The following is a 19,265-nucleotide window of genomic DNA, read 5'->3' on the forward strand; positions in this document are numbered from 1 at the left end:
GGTGATAAAGTGTTACTTTGTGATAACTGTTGTTAGATTTTGTTCATAATTCCTATCTCTATTAATTTTTTTTGAAATACATAGCAAAGTAAAGAAGTAGGAAATTGTCCCCCAAACATCTTTGAATTTATATGAAGTTTTTACATTCTTAGAAGGACCTTCAAGCACCCCAAATTTCACCAAATGATAAGCACACAATACTTGTTTCTTACTGTTACTCAGTGGAGGATGGTGGTGCTCAACCTGGGAACCTTGTGCATGCCCGCAGACACTATCCACAGAGCTGTCTCCATGCTCACAGACACTATCCACAGAGCTGTCTCCATGCTCACAGACACTATCCACAGAGCTGTCTCCATGCTCACAGACACTATCCACAGAGCTGTCTCCATGCTCGCAGACACTATCCACAGAGCTGTCTCCATGCTCACAGACACTCCACACACAGAGCTGTCTCCATGCTCACAGACACTATCCACAGAGCTGACTCCATGCCTGCAGACACTATCCACAGAGCTGTCTCCATGCTCACAGACACTATCCACAGAGCTGTCTCCATGCTCACAGACACTATCCACAGAGCTGTCTCCATGCTCACAGACGCTATCCACAGAGCTGTCTCCATGCTCACAGACACTATCCACAGAGCTGTCTCCATGCTCACAGACACTATCCACAGAGCTGTCTCCATGCTCACAGACACTATCCACAGAGCTGTCTCCATGCTCACAGACACTCCACACACAGAGCTGTCTCCATGCTCACAGACACTATCCACAGAGCTGACTCCATGCCTGCAGACACTATCCACAGAGCTGTCTCCATGCTCGCAGACACTCCACACACAGAGCTGTCTCCATGCTCACAGACACTATCCACAGAGCTGACTCCATGCTCGCAGACACTATCCACAGAGCTGTCTCCATGCCCGCAGACACTATCCACAGAGCTGTCTCCATGCCTGCAGACGCTATCCACAGAGCTGACTCCATGCTCGCAGACACTATCCACAGAGCTGTCTCCATGCTCACAGACACTATCCACAGAGCTGACTCCATGCTCGTAGACACTATCCACAGAGCTGTCTCCATGCCCGCAGACACTATCCACAGAGCTGTCTCCATGCCTGCAGATGCTATCCACAGAGCTGACTCCATGCTCGCAGACACTATCCACAGAGCTGTCTCCATGCTCACAGACGCTATCCACAGAGCTGTCTCCATGCCCGCAGATACTCCACCCTCAGAGCTGTCTCCATGCTCACACAAATGGTCTTTCATATGTATACTTTTAAAGAGGCTCTTCTTGGGTCATTGACAGTGAGTCACGGCTGTTCAGGGTGCTGTCAAATTTGTTATTTACTGTGGTCTGCCATAGTGATGCTCTGCCATGTTGGCATTTATATTTATTTTTTTCTCTGTTTGTGCTTCCTTTTGTTTCCCCTCAGAAATCTGTTACTTTAGGTGCCTTTAGAAGTGTGTAACTTTTTGTGTCTGCAACAGTGGCACATCAGGCTGGTTGGTCGTATTCAACAAGAATTGCGTCTTCCAGGGGCAGAGCTGAAAGCAGAGGACAAGAGAATTGAGGGAAATGTCACCCAGCTTTTATGGTCCATATTGACCGAGCAGTGGGGAGTTTTATATAGCACATTAGACAGTCTTTTTTTTTTTCCCCCTCAATGTTAAGATTTAAAAATTAAAATTTTCAGGTCCAGTCTCCTAGGGAAAATTAAGTTCACATTCATGAAGAATTGGAACTGAATTAGCAAAATAGACTCAGGGCCTCCTCCTCCGTGTGACAGCCCAGGGGAGCTACTTCAGTTCCACATCTGTAAGGTGGGTGGGAAGCATGAGCCCTTCCTCTCTCCCCAGGGGAAGATTAATGTGGGAGCCCTTTGATGGCCAGTAAGTAAATCTGGTGGGATGCAGCGGTCCTCACTGTTACTGCCGGCCTGCCAGACTAACTGCTGTTCCCACTTAAACACGTGGAGGAAGGCCTTACTAACCAGTTTTCCCAGAAAATCGTTTAGTCTTTCGAACCCCGAAAGAGCAGATAGTGACACAGTATGTTTCAGAATTTAGCATCTATGTGTCCATCTTTTTGTTCAGGGAGCTCTAAACATATTTCTGTGTGAAGAAAAGTAGAATTAAGAATGCAGAGATCAGATTCTTGGTGAAGAACTGGTTATTACATGTGTCACTGTTTACTTTTAGGAAGGCGCAGCATTAGTGGATGTTAGTGGTTACTCCTTCATGAATGTGTCTATGTAAATAAGAACTGAGGGACTCACCTCACGCCGTGCACATTCATGGGTCTTTGTGTGTGATTGTGTTACAGCAGCGTGTTGATTTTACCACACAGTCTGTTTTTATTAGCACATTGATATCTTTGATAGCCATGTCAGCTTTAATTTTTTTCCCCAATTACTTTTCAGGGAACCCAAATTGAATTATCTATTGGAATTATTTTGGGAATTTCAACAATGGCAGGTATGTAACAATAGCAAATGTTAAAATTCTCTTGTCTGCATGTTGTTTTAAAAGGCCAGTTAGTTAGGTTTAGGGGACAGTTTGTTTGAAATGAATTTGCTCGCTGAGATGTTTGTTTAGGTATCTCTAATCCTAACCTTCTGGTTCCCAGTTTTCTGTATATAGCAGGATTGTTTGTTTGGTTTTTTTTCCTGAGAAATTGTAACTAATTTATGTTAGTTAGTGGTGATAATACTCAACTAAATTGTCTTATGTAAAGGCAAGTTTTTCTTGCCTTCACTTTCTTGAGCTTGGAGTTGCTAATGTAGCACCTCCAATATCCAAATTCCCAGAAACAAATATCACACTAAAGACGCAACTACAGAATTTTAGTGTTGATGTAAGAATAGAAATTTTCTGCTATACAGGTGGTCACTCTGTTAATGGAAGCAGGGTGGTCACTCTGTTAATGGAGGCAGGGTGGTCACTCTGTTAATGGAGGCAGGGTGGTCACTCTGTTAATGGAGGCAGGGTGGTCACTCTGTTAATGGAGGCAGGGTGGTCACTCTATTAATGGAGGCAGGGTGGTCACTCTGTTAATGGAGGCAGGGTGGTCACTCTGATAATGGAGGCAGGGTGGTCACTCTATTAATGGAGGTAGGGTGGTCCACAGGGTCATCCAGTTTTAGGACTGTAGTCTTTTAAACTCTCAACACCTAGAGCTATCCCTGAGCTTCTTCCAACATGGTTGTTACAGCAGAGAAATATGTTGGCCTCGGCAGACCAGAGTTCAGTGCCTGTGATGTGACGTAATGCTGTGGCCTCTGCTGGCTTTGTTTTGACAATTCATTGTGTGTTTTTCAAATTTCCAGCTGCTGCTTTGGGAAATCTTGTGTCAGATTTAGCTGGACTTGGGTAGGTCCCTTCATGATTCATTTCTGCAGTTATGTACTTCTATGTTCTTGTCTTCATTCTTCTCTAACCAACAGGCCTTCTGAAAGGGCAGTTATTTTCCTTTGGGGTCTAAATCTAAAAATTTAAGTTTAACATTTCTAAATCAGTAATACTAAATATTTTGCAGAAATCAAATATAGTTGTCGTCTATGAGTGTATAAAATTGAATCAGTGATTCCAAAAATGGATAGAACTATTGTATACATTGTTATATCCTAAAATGATAAAAATAAGCAAAATGGAATTTCTATTTGCTGAAGATGTATTTTGTGGACATCTCTGATGGGAACAGAGGATTAAAAGTAAACATCTCTTATTTCCTTATACTTGGAAAATCCCAAAGATGAAGAGATTTAAAGGTTCTGACCCACAAAGGAAATAATGTCCAATCTCCTCTCTCCCTTCCCTTCCTTCTACCCTCCCTCCCACCACTGTTAATAGGTTGAACATGGGGTTTCTGCTGAGGATGTGTTCTGCCACTCAGCCATACCCCAGCCTCCAAAGCCTATGTTTGCTTGGCCATTTTGTTTTTGTATGGCAGGAACAATAACACAAATGGCGGGTGGCTGCTTGGGAAAGCCAGATTTCTCGTTTTCGTCCAGGTGGCAGATGGCCTGGCTGCTTCCTGGGCTTGGGGAAGCGAGAAGTTGGCATGAAATATTAGGACAAACATCTCTCTCTCATTCTGTCATTGACACTGGCTTCCTTTCTCGGCTACTCAAGTGGCATATTTTGAGATTTGGGTTGGATCTAGTAGGACTCTATTTTAGGTCACAGTAGGCAGAGACAATTTAAAGGTGACCCTCAATTTTAGGCTCTGTGCTTGAGTTTGGAGCCAAAACTAAATTTAAGTTTTGTTTTGTTTTTTTTCTTTAAGGCCATGATTGGGATTTTATATTCCTAGAATTCTTGACATAAATGTTATCTTGATATGGCCTCTTTGACATTCCATCTCCCATTTTCAAACTTCAAAGCTTAATATCGACAACATTGCAACTTCTGTGGAGCTTTCTGATGCATTAGTAGAGCCAACTGATAGATTTTAAGGCCACTTAGCTTTAGATTGAGGTATGAAGATTTTTATAAAGAACTTTCACTTTTGAGAACTGTCCCCTTCCTTGTATTTTCACAAATACTGCATTTTATGTGTTCTCAGATACACAGTTTCAAAGCCCTTCTCACCTGAAGCCAGAACCTACCTTGTGGTTGTCGGTGTGCGTAACTCACAGGCTCTTTTCTTCAGTACTTAGAGAAAGATTCTATCCCGCAGCGATGGCAACTTAGAATCTCCAGTTATGCTAAAAGTGATAAGTGTGTGATGAATTTTAAAAACTTTTACTTTCCGGTCATAGTTACCAAATTAAATTATATATTTAAATAATTTGCTTTGAGTTTGAAGTAAGTACATTTTAATTATTTATTAAAAAGTATGTACCTTAATTGGTCTCTTAAAGATAATGATAAAGAATAGATGCTCTGAGTCACTGTGTTTAGAAGCGAATCTGAAAGTATTTTTAAACCAGAGTTATTTATACATAATAAAAACAGAAGTTATAGAATTTTTATCATTTGTCTAGTGATGAGCACAGGGACAAAACTCCCATCTCTCTTTGTAGTGATTGGTTTTTACTATATGAAGACATTTTCCCATCTCTCTAAACTCTCTTCTTCTTCTTCTGTTTTCTTAAAGCCTTGCAGGTTATGTTGAGGCCTTGGCTTCCAGGTTAGGTCTATCAATTCCCGATCTTACACCAAAGCAAGTTGACATGTGGCAAACGCGTGTTAGCACACATCTGGTAAGTTACGTGGCTCGTGAGCATGAAGCTGGTGGTTAGCGTGGCAGTTTTGAGACTATAATTGATTTGAGTGGAGTTGCTACAAAAAGTTACCCAGGCCTTGGACATTGTCAGGAAAATAGTTTGTTATACATTAGTTTTATAAGTATACTTGATTTTTTTCCAAACATTGCGCAGCTTGGTTAATTAAGGGCTTGAGCACCCAAAGACTCTGCTATCGGCTGGTTATTCCGGAGCTCATCCCCAATATTCTGTGGTAGCTCGTGGTGGTCGTTCCTGAGCCTTTCTGTGGACTCCTAGGGGACGGAAGGTCAAACAGCAGTGGGTAGAAATATTAATGGAGCAGGATCACCCGATCACCCTGCTCCAGCATTTCTAAAGGGAGCAATGGGGGACCCTTGGTCACCCTGGGTGATGGTGAAAGTCATTTAAACTGAATGGGGGGCAGTGGGGGGGTCTCTTAGCAGCAGTCGCATCTAGGGCAATCAGGAGCCAAACAGAATAGTCTATGTTGAAATATAAATGAACCAAATATGAGATGAAAGTAAGGAATCCAGGACTGGCTGTATTAGTGTCTGGACAGAGCACATTTCTTCTTGTTATATTTCTGAAACTGTAGTTCCTTTTCAAATATTCATATAATGAGATTAACAGATTTAACAATTAATGTAAAACACGGGCATACTACCCATCACTACAGCAAACAACAGACGCCATAGTAACAGATTGAAAAAGTGTTGCATACACTATTGTCAGAACATTGATGTCTACTTTGAAAGTTGTTACAGATACCCCCCACCCCCCACCCCCACCCCCACGATCTGATTGCTTACTGGACGGTATCCAAGAGGAAACAGTCCCTTCAGGGCTACAGATTATGTAGCCAGCACGGCATCAGCAATGTCAGATGGGACTTGTTTTGTCTCTCTGTGTTTCTAACTGGAGCTCCAGAGACAACGCCATGTGATTGGTCCCTGCCTCAGGATTACCCAGCACAGAGAGTTTAGTCATACATAGCAGAATCTCAATGGATGATTGTAAGAAATGAAAACTTAATCGAGGGGCCGGAGAGATGGCTCAGACGTCCAGAGCTAGTACTCCTTATAGAGGATCCAGTTCGTTCCCAGCACCCAGGGCTCACAGCTGTCCCTAACTCCAGTTCCAGGGTATCCCTGCCCTCTTCTGGCTTCTGTGGACACCTGCACTCATGTGTGCATATCCACTCACGAAGACATGCACACAAATAATTAAAAATAATACAGTAGGTATTCTTTAAAAAAGAAAACTCACAGCCAGGGAGGGCTACACAGAGAAACCCTATCTTTAAAAGAAACAAACCTTAAAAAAAAAAAAGAAAGAAAATTGAATTTAAAAGTGTTTAAATTTGATAGCCATCATAGGAATGCAAAATTTAGAATCCGTTTTGGAAGTTGAAATTTTAAATGTTTCACAGTGTAGGCGTCGCAATGTAGATTGCTGAGGCTGAGAGCCACACTGTTTCTGTAACGGTTGTATCTTCATATAGCTAAGCATTTGTGGGATTTGGTCCTGAAGGACTGCATACAAGGACATCAAATCCAAATACACCCAGAATAGTTGCTATGTTTCCCCCTCCTGTGTTCTGACATTAAGATAAACAAACAATTAAAAAAATATTTTCTACTTGAATCTTTCTTTGATGTCATGTTCATGATGGATGGTTTCCCGTGTTCCTCTGAACTTTAAAATGGCAAGTTGTGTGTTTGGTAGCTTATTTTAATACTTAGGTTTCTGTAATCAACAGGAACACAGTTGTAGTGGCAATGGACTGTTGTCATCAGTGTCTATGAGATGACACCTCTACTAAGGATATTTAAGAGATGCTGTCTTTTGTCTCCTTAGGGCAAGGCTGTTGGCGTGACTATTGGCTGCATTCTAGGAATGTTCCCTTTGTTTTTCTTTGGAGGAGGTGAAGAAGATGAGAAACTGGAAACGACAAATGAATCATCTTAGAATAAAACGATGTAAACTAATGTACCTCAGTCATTAAAAAAATACTGTCACAGCATTTAGTGGTGAAGACAGTAGCAGTGTATAGATACAGGGATCAAATAATTCAGCATGTATTATGGAAACACTAACTTATTGTGGCTTGGTCTCTAAAGACATCTTTTTTTAAAACCATTTAGTATCATTTTCTGTAAATTGTTGAGATGCTTTTCCTCAGTGGCAGTCAACATGTTATCTTTTCTTCCTCTCTGTGTATCAACATATTATTTAACTTTTAGTCATTGATACTGTACTGTACTGACTTGGGGTTTGCTTATTTGTTATGTAACATGTATATGCATGGAAATACCTATTTTATGTTTTTTTTTTTTTTCTTGGTGGTTATAATTCAATGCTAGGGTTTCTCCAGATTATTTCAGATGTTTAATATCAGTTGGAATTTTAATCCCTGCCTGGTGGCGTCACTTCTGTGTTATTTCACAGTAAACACTTACAGTCATAAAATTTCACTCATTTTTAAAGCTTTCCCATCTATTCGAAATGAATAGAGGTTTGTAAGTGTTCTAAGTATATCCGGTTCATTTTACTTTTGAACCACGCTGTCTTAAGGGCCAGAGATTAACCAGAAAGATCGATTTGCTGGCCTTCCTTTTACATACACCATATATGCTAACAAGTGTACTTATTTCTAGTTGACGTTTTACCTTTTATTTGCCAACTTTGAATAATCGAACCGTTAGCTCTGGTTTGTGAGGGAAAGACGGTGTCAGTGTTTACCGTCTTTGGAAATAGGGATTAAGAAGTCAGGGTTGACTAAGGGATTTGGGATGACATTTGGAAATTATGCTAAATTTTGGGTTTTGTTGGGAGATAGAAAAAGGAAACTTTCAAGGAGGTTTATGGAGAATGAGGTGGACACAGGTGGTGTTTGGAGAGGCCACAGGCATCTGTCCTGTTACTTTGGAGGATTTTCCCCTGACCTGCTGTTGTCTCGTCAGAAGGAGTGAGTCTAAACAGTCCGTGCTCAGAATCCTAATCTCATTAGATCTCGCTTTGTGATTTTTTTTTGGATGAATTTTTTTCTAGAAATAACATGTGTTTCATATTTTGTTCTTCGCTGTATAGTCTGTCAAACATACCTTGAGGTATGGAGATTTTTTCTTTGCGGTGATTGTAGCACGTGGCTGGTGAGAGCTGTCTGTGTCTGTGCTTGTATGTCTGACCTAAATCATGTGGGGGTCCTAAGTTTTCTCCCATGGGGCCTACACATGGCAGAAAGTCCCATGTCACAGAATAATTGAACATGTGGAAGAGAGAAACTGAAGTTAGAAGTTATTCTTTGGGGAATTAAAATTATCCATGTTGGCTAACTAGATGGAAAACCCTGACTTAGCATGACTATGCCTTTCAAATCGTATTTTGGAGTTTTGTTTACACATATTTACTTCAAGCCCTTTTAAAGCAGATTTCTCTTCCATAAGAAAATGTGTCACATACACCCCTTGTGCACTATGGGACGATTTAGTGTTGTCCATTTATCATAGAGTTTAAGAAAAAATAGTATGAAAAAAACCATCCAATTCTCATGTACTCAAGTAACATTTTCTTTTGACCAATCAGAATTACAGGACTTGAGACACAGAAAGACCTGTCTTTCATATCTCCTTCCACATAACACATGGACACTAGGGAGAGAGCTCCAGGTCGATAGATTAGAGTGTTTCATTTTCTGTGTAAACCGTGAGTGTGTGTCTATCCTTTGTGTTTTGGTGGCTTTCCTGTATCTGTTTTGTTTTTAAGTGTTGTATTGTGGTGCTTAACTTTCCTTCTTATTAAATCCCATTTCCAGAAACCTGTCTTGGAGTTTAGGAAGGACTTTTGATTGTCCATTTTCCTTATCTTTCTCTTAAATACACCCTAGTCCTTACCAGAATCTTGGTAACACAATTAATTAAGCCAGTGTCGTTAAGTCTTCAGCTGTCTCAGTTGTCAGCACATGAAAGATGTAACTTTCACATTGAAAGACAGTCACATTTTCAGTAAAACACGGAATGATAGTTAATCAATAAAGTTTTGAATCATTAAAATACTTAATTTTCAAAAGCAGACACACAAAATCAGTCTCTTTGTCCTCAGCCAATCAAGCTCTGGCGCCAGTCTCACACTGTTCTTTGTACAATGGGATTTCTGAAGATGGCTCCCCTTAAGTTATTGACTCCATAAGACCCTTGTTTAGTGTTTTCCACCACAGAGAATCTGACATCAGCTGAAACTGGACTGCCCTGCCCTGCCTCATGGCAGCTGTTCTCTGTCAGCACCAGAGCTCCAGAGAGCTGTACCGTGAGCTGCGGGAGGACTGTTTGCTCAGTTTGTGCCGTTCTTGTGTTATTATTTACTGACCTGTTCATGCATGTAAACTGGGTACATTTTGTTGCCTCTGTATGTTAAATAGTGACCAATGTTTTTACGAAAGAATTGAACAAAAAAATACCTTTTAAGACATTCGGAATGTGGTTTTGATTTTAAAATTTGGTTTTCTTAATCTCAGAGGGCCTGGGCTCTTCTATCACTGAAGGAAACAGGATTAATAAAAATGCAGGGTTGTTATGAGGTGACAAACATGCCAAGACACTGCTTAGAGCAGTTTTACACACACACACACACACACACACACACACACACACACACACACACACACACGCACGCACACACTCACGCATGCACACACACACACACACACACACACACACACACACAGCACACAGTCTCCATTGACATTGAATCCTGTGGAGTCTGAGAGAGGAAAGACCCATCAAACAGCTGTGAGTGATTGCTCAGGCACAGGACCAGCTGCTTACAGCTCCAGCCATGCATGGACTGCTCAGTTCACATCATGCTGTTTCTCCAGACAGGATACTATGAAAGCAGTAGAATGCTTTTAAATTTTACTTATGGTTTCTTTGCAAATTTGATCCAATGTATTCAAATCATATCCACACTCCCTACCTGAACTTCCCAGGTTCTTTTTCCTCCCAATTCTGAGCCCCACCACCCCCACCAAGGTCAAATTGTGCTGCCAAATGTTCTTGGCTGTGTGGCCTTGCACTGGAGTGTGGTTGATTGATCAGGGCCTAGCTATACTCGCTCTTAGAAAAACTGGCCCTTCCTTTCCCAGCAGCTAACAAGGACAACAGAAGTTTCTATTTTTCAGCAGAAGTTTGAGTAAACTGTTTTGAAGTAAATCTTTCTAATTTTAGAATTCAGCTTTCTTTGTGGACATTTTCACTGTAATAAAGACCCTGGGGAATAGAGTTAAGGTTTATCATGTCCCTGCCCCCCTCAGGTGCTCTGGTTTCTGGAAACTCTTAATCTGCTTTTTGTGCATTTGTTTTAGTTGTGTGGACTTGGAAAGTGGATTCCCATTCTTGCCATGATTTACTTGGAAATGATAAACGTGTTTGGGGCTCTCATGTGACGATGGTCCTATCAACACTGCCTTGTCGCTGTCTCCTGCAGTGTTTCACACACATCGACACAGTTAATCACAACACTGTTGTTGCTGCAGTTACCTGGGGAATCGCTACTTTCCAGTGGACTTGAGTTAGTTATGTCCTTGGGTACAGCATATTCTTACTTGAAATCTCAAGGTCTACTTGGTAAAGTCTGTGTGTTTGGTTACATATGGTGTGCTAGGGACAGTCCAAGGCACCAATAACTATTGTTTGTTTGGAAAGTGTTTTTGTTTTTCCCTTTTCTTTCCTTGACACAAGGTCTCACTGTGCCGGTATTAAACTTGGGCATCTCTCCTGCCTCTGCTTTTGGAGCGCTGAGATTAAAGGACTGTGCCACTGCCCTGGGCTTGGTACTTCTGTCTTCGTGAAGTTCCTTCCTCGAGGAACAACGGTGGGGGAAGAGAACAGAAATATAGATGCACACTTAATTTTTTAAAATCTTTTGGTTGCTAAATGGAAGAAGACATGGATTAGAAGATGCCAGTGATCCTAAACAGTTTACCAGGGAAGACTGGAGGGAGTGAGCACACAGTACAAATGTCTGCGCAGAGAAATGTGCCGTGTTCTAGGAAACCGATGTTTCATCTCAGACATGAAATAAGATTTCACCTCCGGGTGCATTATGAACGTTTTCCTCTTTATTTCACTAGGCAAATGTCTGGATTAGCCCTAAATATTAGCACACAGTGATAGGATGAATAGCCATTGGATATTAGACGGATAGAGGTAGAAGAAACTGACCCAGAAGCATGGAAAAGTGATCTTGGGATACAAAACGTCTGTAGATAATCTGTAAGTAGCTAGGGTCTGTCCCGAGCTCGGGACCACAGAGCAATAGCTTGTTTTCAGTCACGCAATGTGTGCTGCTGATACCTGAATTAGGACTGAAGTTAAGTAGGTTTGTTTCATGGGATGTGGCGTTTTGTTTTTGTTTGTTTCACTTTTAGCAAGAGGGGAGTCATCAAGACAGGCACATACAATGTTTCCATTTGCAGTGTCAGACGACTGGTGTTCCATACTGTTCGCACCACACCGGGCATGGATGCCATGACGTTCCGGAAGCTTAGGTATGAAGGTTCGTGAGCTTCCTTCCTTGAAAATTATACCGTCTTTCCACAGTCACTAGAGCTTCTTGTTTGAGTGATTAAGTGTGAGGAGGAGGTGCCGGGGAGACCCTCTGGAGCAGTTGGATGTAGTGAATAAGTGGAAATTGGGATACTCGGTTGACCTGGCGTTCGCTATTAGCATGCAAGCTGTTCATTTGCGGAGTGTTTTAGCATCCGCACGCACAGCGGGAACCGTAGATGCTCCCTGCTGTGACTTTAGAAACCCCAAGCTAGCAAGCTCCCTTTCCTCCTCCGTTCCTTCCTGGGAGGAGAACAAATGAAAGTTAATGTGGTTTATTGCACTAACATCTTCGCCTGTTCTTTCTTCTACCTTGACTCAGAGAAAGAGCCCACATTTGCTAAGAAAAACATTAGCCGGGCTGTACATCTCATCTCTGAGGAAGAGATGCTCCCCCTGCTCAGGTCTCCAGCGCTCTGAACGGAGCCGGCTCTTAATAGTCACCCACGTCACTCTGACTTCTCCGCTGACACTGAAGTCTGACTGAGGCCCTTGGGGGCATTCTGTGTCCATCCCAAGACTGCCTCGTTTCCTGTGTCACATCCTCTGGCACTTCTGACCTTTTCACGCTTTGCTTCGGGGAGGCTGGTTACTCCACGGGCAGTTCCCGGGGCCACCGTTTTTATTACAGGCCATCAAATGCATAATGAGGAATTGGATACGTACACGCATTCCCTATTTAACAGTCAATGTCAAGGGCAGGCGTGATGGTGCACGCTTTTAGTCCTGGCACTCTGGAGGCTCTGAGGTGAGCTCTCTGAGAGTTCACGGCCAGCGTGGTCTACACATTTAGCTGAATGAGCGCTAGCGCCAGCGCCCCACAGTGAGAGACCCTCTTTTCAAGGAAAGAAATACGTCTTGGTTTATTGGCAGTGCATGCGCGTTGCAGCCAGTGGCTACCACTCTGCTTGCATTTGGTCTCCTGTGTCCCTGATGCTTCACACCAAGGCTGTTGTCGATCTGCAGTTTTGAAACTCCGCCCATTCCCGTTCCCCAACCCCCTCTCTGTACCTCTGTGTTATTTCTCCACTTCAGGGCTCAGCAGCGCCCGTGTTTTCATAGGAAAACAGCTTTGCGATTATGTTTTAAGTTCAGTATCACAAACCGAAGATTTTAAGCTTCTTATTTTCAAGATGTCTTGATTCTCCAAGCATTTGAGGTTCCCCAAATGGCTTTTATGTAGGAAGCTTATATAAATACTTAACTGTATTGGAGATGCAACTAAAATATTATTAAAAAATAATTTATTAGTTTAGTACAACTGTAAACCAGCTTCATGTTTATGTAAATGATGCATATTTTATGGAAGTTATTTTTCGAAAGCTAGTGAGAATTGGAGAGTTTTAGAAAGGTTTTTCCAAGTGTCTTTGACATCTGGCTTGCTAGAGACAGCTGGACTCTCATCTGTTTTGATCTGTTGTATGATGTTTAGCTTGGGGAAGATACTTGATTGCAAAAGGAAGGAGGGAATGAATATATATATATATATGGCCTTTTGTTTGACTGTATGCTTGAGCCCAAATTTGGCACACATGGCCGCAAAGAGTACAGCGTCTGCCTAGGCCTTCATGGATCCACACTGCCTCCTGCCCCCACTTCTTAGTCCCTCCCTCCCTCCCTCACCCCCCATTCTTTCCCCTCTTCCCTCCCCTCCCTCCCTTTCTCCTCCCTCCTTCCTCACCTATCAATTTGAATTTCCCAGGGTGAGTTCAAATTCCTGGGCTCAAGGCCTTCTGCCTCACCCTTCTGTAGCTTCAATCACACCCTCGCTCTTGCCAGTTTAACAGTAACAATGCCTTGCTGTATTAGTGAAAATGTCTTGAGTTCACAAACGGTTTAAAACAACCACAGACACTGAAACTCCGCAGAACACACCTCTACTTGAGAACTGTGGTTTGACCTGTCCTGATCATATTGGCTCTAACTGCAAACCAGAAAACCCCAGGAACACAATGGCTGAAAGAAGACAGAAACTTGTGTCCTGTGTAACATTATCATGGCGTGTTGCCCAGAGCTGATAAAGGGGTTACACTTCGGAAAGAGGTCTGAGACCTAGTTCTGTTGTTTCATCATGAAGGCAATTCATGATCTGAAACAGTTGTTCGAGTCCCAGCAGTTACCCACACAGGACGAAGGAATAACGAAAGGTAAATGGCTCCAGGTGACTTAAATCACCACTCGACACAACACATTTCTCAAATTTCCATCTAGAAACTTCCAGAGGTCTTCACTCTGGATGACCAAGTCCGTAGCACGAAGGACCTCTGAAGTTAGCTGTCTATTGAAATCTACCCCTGTGAATACCACATATTCATGTCTCACCTGTCCCCTCTGTGAAGACACCCATCTGGGACAAGGCTCAAGTTTCTGAGTAGAGACTGTTTATCAAGAACACCATTGTCCTGTCCTATGTGGTTGGTGCCAGATAACCTACACATGAAAAACACCTGGTCCAACACACCCAGCATGCAGTAACAATTTCTATCCAGGCAGAGGAGGGGGAATACAGTGGTCACTAGTTCTAGCAACGGTCATCACCCAGCAAAAATCTACCATGACTGTCCAGCAAAAGCTGGCTAAAGGCTAGGACTCATCTACTGAAGAAATTGACAAAGGGACAACTCTAAAATGAGTGGGTATCTAGGGGTGAGATGGTTTCTATGTCTGTCTTCAGCTCGGAGTCTTTCAATTCTACTTGGTGGTTTGGGCTCTGTCATGTGGTGATATATTATTTATGATTTATTAAAGCTTGCCTGAGCATTCAGACAGCAAAGTCAGCCTCAAGCTATAGAGACCAGGCAGTGGTGGTATACACCTTTAGTCCCAGGACTCAGGAGACAAAGGCAGATGGATTTCTCTGAGTTCAAGGCCACCCAGGGCTACACAAGATTGAATCAGTCTAAGAGTAACAGAGCTCACGCCTTTAATCCCAACACTAGAGTGATATAAAAGATAGGAGCAGGGCCTTCAATGTCAGTCTCAGGATTCTCCTGCCTCTCTGAGGAGAGCATAGCAGTCTGAGGCTTGCTGGAGAGTTTGTGGATCAGCCCTTTTAGACTGAGGTACAGTAAGAGCTAGTGGCTGGCTGTTTTGCTTTTCTGATAGTCAGTTTGAAGCTTGAACCCAAGATCAGTCTCTAGGTCTTTTATTTGTCATGCTACACTGTTGTTTTAAAAGCTGGCTGCAGCTTGCATTGTTTAACAACTTAGTTTAGGGAGATATGTGTACTTTCTTTTTTGTCTGTTTTTGTTTTTGTTTTTGTTTTTTTCTCTGTGTAGCCCTGGCTGTCCTGTAAGTTGCTTAGTAGACCAGGCTGGTCTCGAACTCAGAGACTTGTGGGCTTAAGGGATGTGTACCACCACTGCCTGGCAGGCTTTTTAAACAAGTCTACTCCACTGTGGAGAGTGGTCATTCAGTTTTTGAGCAGGAGGATCTCAGAGTGGAAATTTTCAGTATTTGACTGCAACATATTGCTATAGGCTTTTGTTTGTTTGTTTGCTTTTTTTTTTTTTAAATAGATGTTTCTTTCAGAGTAACAGAACTTCCTATTGGTACAAGGTTTACTTTGTAATCATAAATGGGTGCTGGATTTTATAAACCGCTTTTTCTTTGCTGAAGCAATCAACTGACTTTTCTTTTTTTAAGAAAAACTTTATCTTTATTTCATTTTTATTTATTTTTTTTGAGGCAGAGTTTGTCTACACTGTCCTTGAACTTGTGTTCCTCCTGAATCTCCCTTCCAAATGGGGGCAGGGGCCAGTGAAAGACCCCCGGAGAGGTTCTCTCGTGGAAGAAGACCCACACCCAGGAATCAGCGAAACCACGAACTCTGGATGCAAGAACAAGAGGATTTATTGATGGCGCCGGGCACCCGGGGACTTAGCTTTTTGTTAGGCCAAGCCCTGAGCCCCGGAAGGGGAGTCCTTTTATAGGGGAAAAAGGCACCGTAATAGTCAGGCGAAATGGCCTTTATCTTTTGCCGGTCCAGATGGCTGACCTTGGGACGGAGCGGTCCGGCGGGGGCCGGGGCCGGCCTTGCGCCGCGGCGGGGAAGTGCCGGCAGCTGTGGGGATCAAGGGTCAGGGGGTGCAGGGGAGGATGTATTCGCCAGCTGCATGCGGGAAAACTTAAAAGAGAAAGCTAAGGGCGGGGGTCTTTCACCAGGATGGTTCCTTTCTTCTTTTGTTCCTTTAAGATAGAGTTTCATACGTCCCTGGCTGGCCTTGAATGAACTCACTCTGTGCTGAGGCTGGCTTTGAATTCCTGACCCTTCTTCCTCCGTCTTGTAAACGCTGTGACTGAAGGCACACTTGACCGCACCTGGCCCAGAAAGCTCTTGGCCGCCTGTAATTGCTCCTTTGCTCCTGATAGTCCGTTTCCGTTCACTCTGTGCCAGCTCCAAAGACAAGCGAAGCTAAGGGTGCAGAAGAAATGAAATTCCTCAACCTGATACCTGACCTGTTTTCCTGGTCACGGAAGTCTAGAAACTTCAACAGACAAGCTCTCATGCTAAAGCAGTGGTTCTCAGCCTGTGGACCATGACCCCTCTGGGGATTAAACATCCTTCCACAGGGGCCACATATCACATGTCCTGCATATCAGACGTCTACATTCCCATTCGTATCAGCAAAATTACACGTAGGAAGTAGCAATGAAAATAATTTTACGATTGGGGTAACCCCAACATGAGGAACTGTGTTAAAGAGTCACAGTGTTAGGAAGGTTGAGAACCACTGCTGTGAGGGCATCTCCACAGGGATGTTAAAATCAACACTCTTCTTACAGAGAGAGCCAGAGCATCTGCGGCCCTGAGTGTAACTGTAGTAGCACTCCTCTCTCTCTCCCCAAATCTCTAACCCTAAACCTGAACCTAACCATACCCTAACCTCCAACCCCTAACCTTAACTCTAACCAACACTAACTCTAACCCTAAACCCTAACCCCTGACCCTATCCCTAAACCTGGCCCTAAACCCTAACCCTAAACCTGACCCTGACCCTAACCCTAAACCCTAAACCCTGACCCTAAACGTGACCCTAACCCTAAACCCTGACCCTGAACTGATACTGACCCTTACCCTAACCTAAACCCTGACCCTAAACATGACCCTGACCCTAAACCCTAACCCTAACCCTAAACCCTGACCCTGAACTGATACTGACCCTTACCCTAACCTAAACCCTGACCCTAAACATGACCCTGACCCTAAACCCTAACCCTAACCCTAAACCCTGACCCTAACCCTGACTCTGACCCTGACCCTAATCCTAATCCTGAAACCCTAATCCTAACCCTAACCTTGAAACCCTAACCCTAACCTCTCCCCTAAACCTAAACAGTAAAAGCCTGGAGATTCCAGTTACAAAAGGAGGTTCTTTAGAAAAACAGGCCAATCAGCTCATAGACTCTTAATTCTGAAGCTGGCTTGATACTTACATAATGTTGTCAATTGCGTCCGAGAGCAATGTAACCTCAGAAGCCATGGATCATGTTACAATCTATTGCTACCATAGAGGTAGCCGAGTCAGTCTCTTATGTCTGTGTCTCTGTCCCTCCCCTCCCCTCCCCTCCCTTCCCCTCCCCTCCCCTCCCCTCCCCTCCCTTCCCTTCCCCTCCTCTCCCCTTCTCTCTCCTCTGCTCCCTCCTGCTTTCAGAATTCTAAGGTGATAGTATAATCAGCAGTTACAGTATAGTCAGCAGTTACGGAGAGTGGTGGGTAGCCCGGGGCTTTCACGGGTGAATATTCTGATGATCAGCACCAGGCTTTTATCAGTTTGCATTTCTCTGAGTAGAAAAGGAACCACTTTAGAAGGGCGGTCGATGCTCAAGGTTAAAATCGTCTTAACTCATTTTCCCCAAGTCCCTTTCCCTTTCTGAGCCTGTTGTAGATGGGACAAGTGAGCCTCTCTGTCTCAGGAAAACTCTATGGTTAGCACACAACACTCTTGCATGCAGCCTGAGGTCTGGCATGTTTTATCAACAGGCTGCATCTTGGGGTTGGGTGCTGGCTAAGTTCATATTCCATAGTGGCATCTGCCTGCAATATCCATCACGCTCGAAAGCCAATAAGTAGTTTAACTGAGAGTCAGGCTTTCTTTGTCTCTGCAAAATGCAAGGGTCTCCAGCGCTGTTCACAACACATTTTCTGCACTCGGTGTTGTGAGGAGTGAGTTAACAAAATGGTTCCCAGGAGCATGTTAGCACAGAGCTTGACAGCCTTTCCATTCTCTGCAAGCCCCACAATTCTATATTCTGACTGCCTTACACAGCTCCGCAGTGTGAGATCTTGGAATACATTAGATTTTCTTCCTTTTGTATAATTTAACATACTGGGCAGTGGAGTCTTCTGATTCAATTTGTATTAATCTGTACTTTGCAGAAAGACTTAATGTAAAATAACCTATTAAATGCAACTCTGGAATTACTCTAATTTAGGAAAAGTGTAAGTGAAATATAGGGCCGTTTCCAAGGGCAAGACATCAATTTGAATTCGTGTTAAGTTCCCTGGACCTGTGGGCCTCTGGTGCTAATATACTCCTATGTGGTTCATGCTAGGCTTCAGCCCCGTTTCCTGAGTGCAATGGCGTTCTTGGCACATTCATTTCTCTGTCCTTGGCATCTATGGTGATGCCGGGGACAGCTCATTCTCTCTGAGAAGGAGCTGGCCACTTGCTGTGATCTCTCTGGAATCTTCTTTTCCTTTCAATCTGGTACTAAAATGTTTGAAAAAAAATATGGAACCTTGTAGAAAGTTTTAAGTTAGAGAATGACAAGAAGTAAAAACATTCCTGATGGTGGGTGTTCTTCTGTATGTATGTTTCTCTTATTGATGAGTAAAATACTTACTGGCCAGGAGAGACAGGAAGATAGGTGGTGCAAGGAGATGAGGAGGATGCTGGGGAGAGAGGCAGAGAAGTGACTCTGAAGAGATGCTATGGAGACTAGGAAGATAGGATGTGCCAGGCATTCTCTGGTAAGAAAAGCTCATGAAGAAATACATAGATTAACAGTAGTTATGGGTTAACAATGAAGAGAGAGCTAGCCAGTAAGAAGCCCTAGCCATTGGCCAACAGTTTTATAATTACTATAGTGTCCTTGTGCTTATTTGGTGCTGAAGGGCAGAGGGACCTGGCGGAAACCAGCTCTTCTCATTCCTCTTCAGATACTTACTGTATGAGTCAGTTGTTTTCAGCTCTGAAATCTCAGTCCATCCAACACTTCTTTGGCGAAAGTTAAGCCCCACCCAAAAGAGCCCAGCCCAAACACAGTCTTGAAGTTACTGTGCCATTGTGACCCTTACAGTTCCACTGAAGCCTGAGGATTTGGTTCCCCTCAGTATTTCTTGGTGTCTTGGGTACTAATGTAGTGCCTTTGGAATACCATTTAGAACAAAGTCCTAGGTCTTCAGTTGACTGTTTCGT

The 19,265-nt window shown here is 43.2% G+C and overlaps 1 protein-coding gene across 2 annotated transcripts in view; it reads left to right on the plus strand.

The window, feature by feature from the left end:
- LOC103160192 (transmembrane protein 65) overlaps positions 1 to 9,712 on the plus strand; it is a 42,204-nt gene extending 32,492 nt beyond the window's left edge. The window contains exons 4-8 of one of the 2 annotated variants that reach the window (XR_004771265.1): positions 2,435 to 2,489; positions 3,341 to 3,383; positions 4,579 to 4,636; positions 5,113 to 5,218; positions 7,100 to 9,712. Coding sequence is in view for 1 of the 2 variants with exons in the window: in XM_027431635.2 (XP_027287436.1) it covers positions 2,435 to 2,489; positions 3,341 to 3,383; positions 5,113 to 5,218; positions 7,100 to 7,210 (315 nt within the window). In the remaining variant the exon portion in view is untranslated. The remainder of the gene's footprint in view (positions 1 to 2,434; positions 2,490 to 3,340; positions 3,384 to 4,578; positions 4,637 to 5,112; positions 5,219 to 7,099) is intronic. The other variant, XM_027431635.2, reaches the window with a different exon arrangement.
- Positions 9,713 to 19,265: the final 9,553 nt, after the last annotated feature.

The sequence above is a fragment of the Cricetulus griseus genome, chromosome 10, assembly GCF_003668045.3.
Source record: "Cricetulus griseus strain 17A/GY chromosome 10, alternate assembly CriGri-PICRH-1.0, whole genome shotgun sequence".
Classification (NCBI taxonomy): Eukaryota; Metazoa; Chordata; class Mammalia; order Rodentia; family Cricetidae; genus Cricetulus; species Cricetulus griseus.